The 13,739-nt window shown below is 44.3% G+C and overlaps 1 protein-coding gene across 6 annotated transcripts in view; it reads right to left on the bottom strand.

The window, feature by feature from the left end:
• The window catches only part of HELQ (helicase, POLQ like), a 187,628-nt gene extending 178,249 nt beyond the window's left edge, over positions 1–9,379 (bottom strand). For 4 of the 6 annotated variants that reach the window (XR_003856394.1, XM_029599489.1, XM_029599522.1 and 1 more), the window contains exon 1: positions 9,040–9,376. Coding sequence is in view for 3 of the 6 variants with exons in the window: in XM_029599489.1 (XP_029455349.1) it covers positions 9,040–9,207 (168 nt within the window). In the remaining 3 variants the exon portion in view is untranslated. Of the gene's footprint in view, positions 1–9,039 lie in introns of all 6 variants that reach the window. The other 2 variants (XM_029599498.1, XM_029599530.1) reach the window with 2 other exon arrangements.
• Positions 9,380–13,739: the final 4,360 nt, after the last annotated feature.

Raw genomic sequence — 13,739 nt, 5'->3', positions numbered from 1 at the left:
TTAAAATAACTGAATTCTTTGTAAAACGCAAAAACGGAGATTGCACCAATAAAACTTGTAATTCCGAAATTCGCCTTGCCGAGGTTATAGCAACTAAAAAGACTGTTTTAAGAGTTAAGTCCTTAACTGTAGAGTTCCATAAAGGCTCAAAAGGTAAATCTGTTAAAGCTTGTAAAAATATATTTAAACTCCATAGAAGAAAAACCGGCTTCTCAGGACGACAAATGCTTTACACTGTGTAAGAAACAAATAATATCCCCATGGGAAGAAATCAGGCAATCATTAACTTTCCCACGAAGAGAAGAAATGGCCGCAGTCTGCACCTTCAAAGAATTTAAAGGCAAACCATTATCTAAACCACCTTGCAAGAAGGAGAACATATCTCCTATCCGAGCCTTCCAAGGAGATAGTCCCTTTCAAATATACGCCATGTTCTTACATAAGAAAATAAGAAAGAGAAGTGAATCTTTTCCTGGAATGGAACATGGTACTAATAAATGATTGTGAATAGCCTCTATTTGCTAATCATTTCCTTTCAATAGCCAGGCCCTAAGCCAAAATGGAGTTGGATCTTCCATTTCTATAGGAATTTGATGTAGAAGACCTTTCATTTGAGGAAGTAGAAAGGGTTGATACACCAGAAGTCTCATTAGATCCACATACCATGGTCTTTCTTGGCCAATCGGGAGCAACTAACACTATCTTCCTCAAAACTCAAGCTATTAAAGGCCATGGAGGAAAAAGATATAGAAGACTGTAACCCTTCCACTTTTTTGTTCAGATTGGATGCCATCGAATCTATCTGATGTGTGCCCCATCGCTACACTATTTGTAGACAAACATCCTGATTCAACTCCTATTCTCCTGGCTCTATTATGTTCCAACTCAGATAGTCTGCCTGCACATTGCTTTGACCTGCTATGTGTTGAGCTATCAAATGTAAGAGGTGAATCTTGGCCCGAGCAAACAACGGATTTGTCTCCTCCAACACACTTCGACTGCGAGTGCCTCACTGCTTGCTTACATACGCTACTGTTGTGGCATTGTTGCAAAGTACCTTTACTGCTTTCCCCTGAAGAGGGAACCTGACAGCCCTGGTTTCTAAACAATTTATTGACCATTTTCTCTCTTCCTGACTCCAGAGTTATTGAATGTAAAGATTCTTGTAATGAGCACCCCAACCTGCCAAACTGGCATCCATTGTCAAAAACTCACAAACTGGAGCTTCTAGAGGCATTCCCTTCCTTAAATTCAATACCTGAATCCACCATTTCAAAGATGGGCGGACATCCGCGGATAAAGAAAGTCGAATCTGATAATCCAGAGTCTGAGGATCCCACCTGCAAAGTAGCACTAACTCTAAAGTCGACACCATTAGGCCTAACACTTGAAGGTAATCCCACACAGATGGGGCTCGACATAAAGAGAATTCCTTTATCTGGGCACAAAGCTTTAAAATTATTTTATCTGATAAATAAACTAGGCCGGCTCTTGAATCGAACACTGCTCCCAGATGTTCCAACTTCTGGGTGGGCTGAAAATGACTTTTCAAAAAAATTGATCACCCACCCCAGCCTTTGCAATAGAGAGACTACAGTCTCCACTGAAACTACCCCTTTGGAATAAGACTTGGCCCTTATTAACCAATCATCCAAATACAGATGAACTAAGATGCCTTTTTCCCATAAAAAGGCTGCTATTACCACCATCACCTTTGAAAAGGTCCTGGGTGCAGTCGATAGACCAAAGGGAAGGGCAACAAATTGAAAATGATGGCCAATCATGCAAATACAAAATCTCTGGAAATCTTGACTTATTGGAATATGAAAATAGGCCTCTTTCAAATCTAGGGAATATAAAAATTCTCCCTTGTGTACCGACTCCATGACTGTGCGAAGAGACTCCATATGGAAACGAGGGATATATATTCTGATTTACCCCTTTTAAATCTGTAAGAACCATTATTTTTTTGGAATCACAAAATAGATCAAATAATATCCTTTTTTGATTTTCTGCTAATGGAACCAAGTAAATAGCCTGTAAATGAATTAACTTGCTTAATGTCTCATGAACTGCAACAATTTTGGTAGGAGAACTGACAGGAAAGATTTCAAAAGGATCTTATACCCCTCTTTAATTCTGGGGAATAACCAGATCTTATTATGTCTAAGACTCATTGGTCCGAAGTAATGTGGACCCATTCTCCAAGAAAAGGCTATAGCCTGCCCCCTATAGACTCTCTTGGAAAATGAATCCTCCTGACTTCATTGTGCACTATTTGATCCGCCAGCCAGCAGAACGGGCTTTCTTGCTCCGCGAAAGAACTGAGATTTCTTCTTATCTCTCGAAGACTGAGGCATAACACATTTGCCAGGCCTATACTTTTTAGCTTCCATAAACTGATTATGACTTCTATAAAGGTGGAAGCTAGATTTAACCTTATCCTCAGGTAATGTGTGTCTTTGAGTCTCCTAAATTTTTCATTAAACAATCCAACTCTCTCCAAAATGATATTTACATATAAACGGTAAACGAGAAAGTCTTGCCTTTGACAAAGAGTCAGCCGACCAATTTCTTAACCAAAAAAGCCTTCTGACTCCCACAGAGAGAGCCAAATATCTAGCTGTTATTCTGATGTCATAGAAAGTGTCAGAAATAAATGCTGTCGCCGATTCTAGCTTTACAGAACTAGAAACCTCAGACATCTGCTGAATCCAACGAAGAAGAGACCTGGAGACATAACTTGCACAAACTGCTCCTTGCAGAATTAACGATCCGGCAGCAAAGAGATTCTTAATTACTACCTCTAACTTTCTATCCTGTGCATCAAGGAGGAAAGCACCTGCTTTAACATGAATAGTAGTCTTCCTAGCAACAGACGCATCCACCTTAGGCTGTTAAAAACGATGTTCCAACAAAGGGTACAATTTACTAAAAATTCTCAGGCGTCTATAACCCGCCTCTGGATAATCCCACACAGATAAAAATCATAGCCTCAATTTCTGGATGAAGAGGAAAAGTAGAAGCCATTCTGCAAGTACCCTTAAGAATTGGATCCCAGCCTGGAGTCTCTTCAAATTTATGCTCCTCAAGACCTAACACAGTAATAACCTGTGATAGCAAAGCAGACATATCCTCCTTATGGAAAGGCCCAATCTGGTCATCACCATCCTCTGCTGAATAAATCTCACCTTCCTCTAAGGAAGTGGTTCCCAACCCTGTCCTGGGGACTCCCCAGCTAATCAGGTTTTCAGGATATTCACAATGAATATGCATGAGAGAAAATTTGCATGTACTGCCTCCATAACATGCAAATTTTCTCTCATGCAATTTCATTGTATATATCCTGAAAACCCGACTGGCTGGGGTGTCCCCAGGACAGGGTTAGGAATCACTGCTCTAAGGAATCTACAATGCTCCCTCCTTTTTCATCATCCAACCTTAAATAAGGAGAAGAGTCCAAACCTAAAGAAAAAGTTTCAGACTCATCAGGGTCAGACCTCTTCCTCTTTTGAGATTTATAAACTTCAGCAGATAATTTAGAATGGCTAGGGTCAGCAACATCACTCCCCTGTAAAACATTAAAGGCTTGATGTAAAAACTTAAATTCAGGAGAGAAAACACCAGTACTATTGCCTAGGAGTTCCTGCTTCGAATTGGCAGATAAATCAAAAGCAGGAAGTAATTTGGGAGGAGCCTGGCTCAAAATAGACACTCCCCTCGACAACGCCGATCCTGGCGTGTCAATCAAGATGGCTGCCACATCTGAGGCAGCCATTAGAACACTGACACAGAAGCAGCCTTAGATAAAGGCTTTTGCTTCCCAGACAAGTCAACTACCTTCTTTGCAGCAACAGCAGAGTTCAAATCAGAGGACTCAGATTTACTGTGGCACACAGAGCAAGCTGCATCCTTCAGTGGAGCTGTGCTTCGCCCCGCAAATGCTGCAACATCAGGCTCTCTCAGCCATAGTGGAAAAACATCTCTCAGCTTCCAGCTGTGGCAGGTCAGCTAATACACACTGCAGAAAGCAGGTAAACAATCTAAATCCCCAAATTGAGCGATTTAAAGAGTAGAGACTATACTTCCTTACTTTGCCAGACAGTAAGGAATAAATTAACTAGTCTCAGGGCTCGCCTCACTGCAGGAGAGAAGTCCGCAGAAGCATGGCCACAAGCTGCAGCACCTTGACTACAGTAAAGAGCTGAAAGCAAAAAATAATAAATGTTCTTTATCTTCAACAAGCGCTAACACTTCAAACTCCCATCCAATTGCTGGAGGCAGTGAACACCGGTTGAATGTGTTCTATGTATCACTTATCTTCTAGTGATGTCATTAAAAAAGATATATATATTTTAGAGCTCTGCCTCCATTTGAGCTGGATGAGGGGATATACCCATAGGTTTGGGACTGGTGGAGCAGAAGATAATGGAAATTTGATTTCAATGTTATTTGTTGCCATTTGTTTAGGTATGCTATTCATTTCCTTTTAGCCAGGTTGTTTTAAGTTTTAGGGACATGGGGTGTGAAGTAGAAATGGATGGCATATGTTAACTGTCATGAAACAGCAGCAAAGCTCAGGTGGGAGACCACCGCAGAAATCAATGACATAAAATGTGAATCTCTCGCCAAACCAACAGCTATTACCTGATAGGGAGTTGGACAAAGGGTAAACGACTCTCTAACACCCCAATATTTTCCTGAAGTATCAGGGTTGAAGAAGGCCATCTTCAGAGGTCTAAACATCTGGGCAACAAAATCACCACACACATTGGTCCAAGTAAAGCATATTGCTCAAACTTTTTCCGTAACAGGACAGATAGCCAAGAAGGTGTGGAAAATATGAGGAGGGTTGTAGCGATGCTTGAGAAATGGTCTAGGGTCTTGTATCTAAGATTTAAAGCTAAAAAACAGGTACTTACATATATAGGGGTAGATTTTTAAAAGGTACGCCCCCGCGTACTTTTGTTCGCGCACCAGGTGCAAACAAGAGTACGCCGGATTTTAATAGATATACGCATAGCCGCACGTATCCTTTAAAATCCGGGGTTGGCACGCGCAAGGCTGTGCAAAATCGGCAGCCTGCGCGCGCCAAGCTGCGCAGCCTGCCTCCGTTCCCTCCAAGGCCGCTCCGAAATCAGAGCAGCCTCGGAGGGAACTTTCCTTCCACCACCCCCACCCCCCAGCACCTTCCCCTCCCTAACCCACCCCCCTAGGCCTATCTAAACCCCCCCACCTTTGTTTGACAAGTTACGCCTGCCTGAGGCAGGCGTAACTCGCGCACACCAGCCGCGTGATTCCCCGGCCCGGGAGCAGTTTCGGAGGCCTCGCCACACCCCCGGGCCGGGACCACGCCCGCGGCCCCCACCCCCGGATGACGAGTCGCCACGACATGCCCCCGCTGCGCACACACCCCCCCAGGAAAGCCCCGCGACTTACACACGTCCCAGGGCTTGCCCGTGCCGCCGAGCCTAATCAACATAGGCTCAGCACGCCCAGGGAGAACTTGGGGCAAATTTTCGGGGGGTATGCGCGTATCCCTTTGAAAATCTGCCCCACAGGGTGCAAAAAAACAAGGGAGAGGTACAGTATAGAATGAAATTCCTTAAAGTACAAATGAAGAGCAGGAGCTGGGGGTCATATCTGATAAGTACCATGCGCTATCCAATTGCGCCACTGGAGCTCAAATGATCTTAAGATAGCCAAACAGATGAATAAAATGAGTGTAAAAGCCAGAAAAATGCTTGGCTGCATATTAGAGAAATAGCAGAAAAAAGGGGGTAATATTGTCTCATTATAGGTCTCTCGTGAGACCTCATTTGGAATACTGCATGTAATTCTGGAGACCACACCATGAAAAGGATAAAAACCAGTTGTAGTTCAGAGGGTGGAAACTAAAATGATCAGCGATCTTTGTTCTAAAGCATACGCGGACAGAAAAATCTAAATATATATACCCTAGAGGAAAGGCAGGACAGGGGAGATAAGGGAAACACTTAAATACTTCCAAGGTTTCCATGTACAGGTGGTAAGCCTCTCAATGGAAAGGAGGCTCTAGAACTAGGAGTCTTGGGAAGAGGGTGAAAGAGGGTAGACTCAGTAATGATCTAAGAAAATATTTCTTTACAGAAAGGGTGATGGATGCATGATAGGAATTTTAAGCTGAATGATTTAGTGTGGATGGGTACACTAGGCAGGCCCTACAGTCTTTCTGCCCTATTGAAACACTGAATCCAAAAAAGCCAAACTTCTTAACAGGACACAAGCAATAGCCTTTTTGTAATAATTTATGGTAATTCAGGTGCTGAAAAGAGGTTTGCTTCCACCACAGACAGACAGATGTCATGGCGCTACAAATCTGGAGCCCAAGTCTACCCTTTATATGGATACCTACAACAGGGAAAGTTATAGACTGAGGTGCAAGTCAGTTTTTTCAACTGCAGAAAAACCCTGTTTGCAAAAACAAGAAAGTCAGCATGGGAAGATTTTCTGTAGATTTAAAAAAAAAAAAAAAAATTCCCTAGATGTGTAATCAGGGATTAAAATGTAGAAATGGAAAAAAAAATGGGAAAGCTGTTTTATGTATTTATCTACCGATGAAAATGGCTGTCTCTTTAAGAGGTTTGGGAGCTGGTAGCTGAGCTAAGAAAGCTATCTGATATGCAAGAAAAAGCAATTAGTAGGCAGATGAAGGAGAGGAAGATTTGGCACAGATTACAATTTGCAGCCCAAGAAAAAAACAACAGCAAGAGTTCTACAAGTATGAGGAACAAAAGAGGCTTAATGACTGAACTCTTTGGATGCAAGGTTTAAGTCAAACATTTATTGCCTGTGAACAGAGACACTGAGGGATCGGGGACTCTCTTATGAGACAGGTCCTGAGAAACAAAATCAATAATGGGGAATTATTAAACCTTGTTTTTCCTGTGATAACATTAGTTGGGATAACATTGGGAGTACTTGTGTGAAAAAAACCTCAGCAGGTAACCTTGAGCCCCTGCTGACACAGACAAACCCCAGGGGAATCCAGAAGGCCTGAAGCCAGTGTTTTGGGCTAACACTACATGCCTGCTTTAGAAAAGTTGCTGAATTGTGACAAAATTTGGGGACGTGAATCTTATTGGAAGAGGACCTACAAAAAATTGTCTAATATGAATGGCTGCAAGCACCAAGGGAACTATCAAAGAGGAAACTATTCCTTCTCAATCACGGAGACATACTCCAGTGTGGAATACAAAGTACTGCAATTTGACAGGAAGACAGGTAATGTCTGGAAGATAGTGCGATGGGATCAAGAGGGGGCTGAGAGAAATTCTGCATCTGACTGTGACTCCTGGGGGAGAAGATTGGCCTAGTGGTTAAAGCAGTGGGCTACAAACCAGGGAAGCCAAAGCTAATATCCCATTGCTGCTCGTTGTGACCTTGGACAAGTCAGTTCATCCTCCATTGTCTCAGGTACAAGCTCAGATTGTGAGCTCTCTGTGGATACCTTCAGTACCTGAATGTAATCTGCTTTGAAGTGTCTAACCTGACATAAAAAGCAGAATGTAACTGTAAAAAGTGAGCAAAAGATTGTCAGCAGCTGTAGTCTACCTTTGACTATGCACCATACAAGTGTAATGGTGAGCTCACAAATGTTGCAAACGCAGACACACACACTTACATGAGACCAGAATTCTGATCAGAGTTTTATTGCTTTGGGTAAATCACACTATCATGTCTAATGGAAACTGAGTTTCCATAAGTGTTTTCCAGAGCACAGTATTCTGCAATTGTTCATTTGTGTTGTATAATCTGTGCATAAATAGAAACAGTGAAAGTTCCCACAGTAAAAATGGCTAGGCTTGACCCGTAGGCACACGTTTTCAATTGCTGCCCCAATTTTATTTAGAGATTATACCCATCTCATCCCAAACTGAAAAGAATTTAAGAAAGTTCTCAACACATATTTATGCACCTCATCTTCAATAAGTGTAAAGCACCCTAAAACATTTCTCTTTTAATTCATACCTTCTTAATGATATGTCCAACTCTTATAACTCTCCATGTTTGTTTACACTTGTGTATTTTTATCCCTTTAATCTTCAATTTTTAATGGTCATAATGTTTGAATTTATGTACATTTTTGTAAACCGCTTAGATCTATAATTTGTATAGGCGGTATATAAGAATTTTTAAATAAATACGAAGAGTCAAGCCTGAAGTACAAGACAAAGACTGGGGGATACAAGAAAAAAATTGTCTGAAGCTGTTTGTAAGGAAACTGAAGTATGCCAGTGAATAGAAAAAATAGTTTGAGTACATGTAAAAACATTTGTATCTGGAACTTTCAGAGATTTAGCTGTTTTAACCAATTTAATTTTTTTAATAGCCTCTCTTCTTTCTTACAGAGCACAAATAAAAGTTGTTACATAGATCAAAAGTCTAGCTCTTGGCCCAGTTTATTTTTGTGCACCCTTCATCCTACCCGAACTTGAATAACTTTCTTTGGGTTTCAGCCTCTCCATATGGCTTTTCCCATTATACGAATAATCACGGTAGACAAGTAGGATTACAAGGTCTGAAAAAACACATTGGAAAGGCAGCGAGGTCCCCAGACTCCACATCTCGTAACATCAGAAGCCCCTTGGTGTCACCGTGATGCAAACAACTTGCGGGAAGAAGCCGGAGTAGTGCGAGCTAGTCTCGCCGCCGGCTTACACTTGCTTTAAAGATGCCCTCTCTCTATATAGATATTTTAATAAATGGCCTCTTTTTTTGTTTGTTTCTTTTGATGGAGCTTTTAGCAGTCTGGTTTGTTTCTATCCTTCACCCCTAGTTATTTACAATGTTATACTTTACTTTTGAAAAGTTCTTACACAATGATACCGTTCCTAAGAATTAAATGAAAACAAGAGGTGCCGAGAGGCCCTGCTGTGCTACAGGAAGGAAGCCCTGTGCATGTGTGTGTGCGTCTACTGTGCATGGGGAGGGATTTCTGCGCTTCGGTCCCGCGGCATTCACGGATAGGGGGGGGGGGGTAGCAGGAGGCGGCCGTACCTCGGCGCTGGAGGGTCCGGGAGAGGAAGCGGTAGTGGCGGCAGAGCCGCCGCTGCTCGACCTCTTGTTGTCCGGGGTCAGGAAGCTGCGAGAGGCCGGCAGACTCCTCTTACGGGCCGGCCAGCGGCGCTGGACTCGCGGCGCCCCGCACATGCGGCTCTCCGCCATCCGCCCGCGGAACCACCGACCAACCTTCCTTCCTTCCTTGCTTGCTCTATTTCTTTTTGAAAAGTGTCTCCTACAGCGTCATTTCCGTCCTGACGTCACGGCGAAGATCTCCGCCCCGCCGTAGGGCTGCGGTAGCAGCAGGCTGTAGTTGGACGACGTGACTCCTAGTCTGCTGCTGTTCCGCCTTTCTTCTGCCCGTCGCTTTTAATTTCTCTTTCTGGGCATAGGTCACGTCTTCCCTCGTCCTTACGCTTTAACCCTATATAGATGTCTTGATGTGAGCTGCTTCATATTAGAGGGGGACTGGAGGCACTGACTCACAGAGGCTGCTGTGGTCATTTGGTGCTGCTGGGCGTATTTATTGATCTTTTTTTTTTTTTTTTTTTTTAAATGTCATTGGTTGCCTGTTGCTGCCCTGCTTTGACGGAGCTGTCATAAATTAACTCTTCTCTGAAAGCGCCAGGTTATAGCTAGCTTTTTTACTAATTTGTTCACGTGCGTACATTGTACTCTGTCTTTAATGTAATCTGTACCTGAACGTATTCTACAAATTTGCACTTCGTGAAATGTGCGTAGACTGCTTGAATGGGTAAAATTATAGGTCAGCAAACAAATTGTCGGTGATACAGTTTTATTGGCCTAATTTTTGCCAAGTCTGCTTCTTTTATCAGGTCAATGCAAAATCGGCAGGTTCATACATATCTTAAGGGCTGAAAAGATAAGAAACGTATCTCCATCAGGTGATGTTCTTTTAGATACTGATATCTCATGTGCTTTCCGAGATTTCTATTCTAATTTGTACCAGTCAGAATCCACAGCTTCCACAGTGGATATTAATCAGTTTCTTTTGCAGGTTTCTCATCCCTCTCTCACCAAGGAGCAACGGGCATTCCTGGATGGACTTATAACTCAGGAGGTGATAACAGTGGCTCTATCTCATCTATCCTGTGTAAAAGCCCCAGGACCTGATGGCTTCACCCTGGACTTTTATCAGGCTTTCCAGGATTTGCTTCTCCTTCACTTACATACATTTTTCTCTGACATGGTATCTCATCCTCTGCTTCCTTTTTCTGTGAAGCCTGCATTGTGGTTCTTCCAAAGCCAGGGCGGGATACTCAGTTGATCTCTAATCTCTAGTTGATTGAAATCTGATTACAAAATTTTTGCCAAGATCCTGGCTATCAGGCTGATGGTATTGCTCCCGTTGGTCGCAGATGGCTGCGACCTCTCATGCTCACCTCTTTTTTCCCTGCACCGTCAATCATTGGGAGAATGGTGGCCTCCGCCAACCAACGCCGACTTCCCCGGCGTCCTCGGGACAGCGTGGGCGCTGCCAACCACCATCTTACTTCCGGCATCACCTAGGCGTGTGCGCACGCGCAGGACCTCCTTATGAATACATCATGGCGGGAACCTTAGGGGGGGCATCCCCTCCCGATGACGCCAACACCACTAGTGTACTTATACTGACTGGCCCATTGCTAAAATGAGTTAGCAAGGAGTACTCTCGCTTGTTAAATCTGCGCTAATCTTCTGTTCCAGACTCTACTCCTGGCATTTGGACACTCTGAGTACCCGCTCCTCGGGGGCTCTTCCGTGTCTTGGCTGTCCACTCCTCGGAGGGCCCTCCTGCCTGGGACTTCCTGACCCGCTCCTTGGGTATCTCTGCTGGGACTTCCTTGTGTGAGTACATTCTCCAACTTCTATCAACCTTACTGAAGATTCCATGGCGTACCCCATTCCTCGGGCCACTACTGTTCTTCAGTCTGTCTACGCTACTCTATCTGTGCCTCAGGATATTATACCATCTATACAAGGTCTACGGCATGGTTCCTGTTCACAGACCTCTGCCTCCTTGGCATCTATAGTACAGCTTCCTCGGCATACCCCGCACTGCGGGCCACTACCAGAACTGCACTCAGAGGTATTTACATCAGCCTGCAGGAATCCCTGGGTGTATCCCGCGCTGCGGGCCACTACCAGACCTTCGTATCTACATCATCATCCTGACTACTGTATTTGCTCAAAGACTGTGTTTATTACATTTCCCGCTCCTCGGGTTATGTACTATCTTTTCTCCTTAATAAAGTGTCTCTCACAGCTGTGTCCTACGTCGCTGAGACCACGCCCACCGACAGTGAGGCCCATGGGGCTCCTCCCTGTGGGCGGAGACATCTCTCACCTCGGCCAGGGGTTCACAAATTCATCAAAACCATAACAGATGGATGTTGTGTGTTCTCTCATTCACCCTGATCAATTTGGGTTTATTAAAAATCAGTTAATTACAAACAATGCTCGCCTTCCTTCATATGCAGGAAAAGGCCGCTTCTTTCCCTTCCCCAATTTTGCCCCTATCTTTAGATGCTAAAAAAGCCTTTAATCATGTGGAGTGGAGGTATTTATTTGACACTCTCTGCTGGTTTGGCTTTGGTCCTACTTTTTTTTATCATGGGTACAGTTACTTTACCACTCCCCGACTGCCTTTTTGTTTCTTAATAATCGGATCACATCCCATTTTCTGTTGAACAGAGGTACTTGGCAGGGGTGCCCTCTCCCTTCCTGTTTAACATGGCTTTGGAACCCTTATTGTTAGCCATCAGACAGAATTCCAACATTGAAGGTGTTCCCATTGGCTCAGAAGTGTATAAATTGTCTGCATTTGCCGATGATGTGTTGTTATTCGTTGTGAACCCCAACACCTCTCTTCCCCATTTATTTGCTCTTATCTCTACTTATTCTTTACTTTCTGGTTATAGGGTTAACCGGCATAAAACTGAGATGCTTGCTTTAAATTTCCTTGGAGCTTTGGTAGATATGTCAGAATACCTGATTCGTAAAGTGTCTCATGGTTTCAAATATCTGGGCATTTGTTTTTACACCACAATTTTTCATACAGTGTCTCATTGCAAGTCATCTCTTTTACAATGCTCGAGATGCTGTTTTACAATGGCCTCTGTTGCGTCGGAGGTGGACCCTTGGGCCGAGGTGGGGTTGACGCAACCCGTAGGTGAGGACCTACGGGTCCCCACCATCAGCAGGTGGAGTGGGCTGAAGGTAGAGTCCACTGGAACTTCACCTATACCAGCCCTCATTCCCCGCAGGTTGAGCCTTTGGGTGCTGGGGCTGGAAGGACTTAGGTGGGCCTCGAGGAAGAGTAGCAAGAGTGGTTGGTTCAGCCCAGAGACAGCAGGCGATGGAGTTCCGTACCTAACCCAGTCCTACTCTGGACTGGGTCAGGTACGGAACTCGGGCACCAATGGAACAAAGGCTGACTGGTGGCGCTTGAGCAAAGGTAGGCCAAAGCCTATTAAGTCCACATCCAGGGAGTAGGCTTAGAGAGGCGCCAAATGACAGGCTTGGATCAGGGCCGGTGGCAATGCGAAGGTTGTGGAAAGCGATGCTGAGATCTGATCACGGAGAAGTCAATAGAGTTGGTCAATTGAAGCAATGATCAAGCTCTGGAGATAGGCTGTAGCGTAGTCAGGCGTAGTGGAGGTCTGGGTCTGGAGGTAGGCTGTAGCATAGTCAGGCAAAGCGACATCTAAGTCCATGCAATCAATCCAAAGCATAGGCAGGGCAGGATCGAAGAGAACAAGAACCAGGAACAATGAGGATCGGGAATGAAGAGTAGAAACGAATCTCTAGCAGCAACAAGTACTTGAGTATCGAGGAGACCTGTTGCAAAGGCAACGCTATGGAGCGAGGCCTGAGCTTAAATATAATGAAGAGTTTGACGTCATCATCCGGGGTTGGGGCCAGGTTCCTGCCGCGGGCCCTTCATAAGGATCAGTTATGCGCGCGCACCTAGGGAGGGGCACAGCACGGGTAGTGACGTCCTTCCGCGGGCCATGCGGAGAGGCCTGACAAGCAATGGTATCCTGACCTGAAACACTGGGGACTATGGCGGAGCCGGAGGCACCGGGGGAGGCCCGAGGTCAGAGCTGGTGGCCCACCACCGCTAGCGAGGAGGTACCAGAAGCTGGAGTCCTTGTAAGAAGGTGAGGGGGCCGTGCAGCGGGTCTGCCACGGACGGCACACATTACAGATATCTTTAAAGATATCCGGTTAAGTAGCAAGTTAACCAGAAACACAAGGTTGGATATCTGTAAACCTGCTTCCGAGCAGGTTTAAAGTTATCCGGCTAATGTAGCCGGTTATAAGTGATATTCTGCTACGTTAGCCAGATAACTCAATTCCTCCTCAGAGCGCCCCTGAAAAGCCCTTTTTTTATCTGGCTAAATTATATCCAGATATGTAGTTCTCCAACTATAATTTAGCTGAATAAGTGGCTGAATATACCATTTTTGTCATTTAGACGGATCGCTTGTGAGTTATCTGTCTAATGGCTTTTGAATATTGACCTCAACATCTATTACTATAAGGCCAATAATGCCTTCAGCTCTTATAGAAACATAGAAATGATGGCAGAAGAAGACCAAACGGCCCATCCAGTCTGCCCAGCAAGCTTTCACACTTATTTATTTTTTTCTCATACTTATTTGTTACTCTTAGCCCTTATTAGTAACTTTTTG

The sequence above is a fragment of the Rhinatrema bivittatum genome, chromosome 1 (genome assembly GCF_901001135.1).
Source record: "Rhinatrema bivittatum chromosome 1, aRhiBiv1.1, whole genome shotgun sequence".
Lineage (NCBI taxonomy): Eukaryota > Metazoa > Chordata > Amphibia > Gymnophiona > Rhinatrematidae > Rhinatrema > Rhinatrema bivittatum.
The sequence above is the reverse complement of the archived record's forward strand: the minus strand, read 5'-3'. Positions and strand labels throughout refer to the sequence as shown.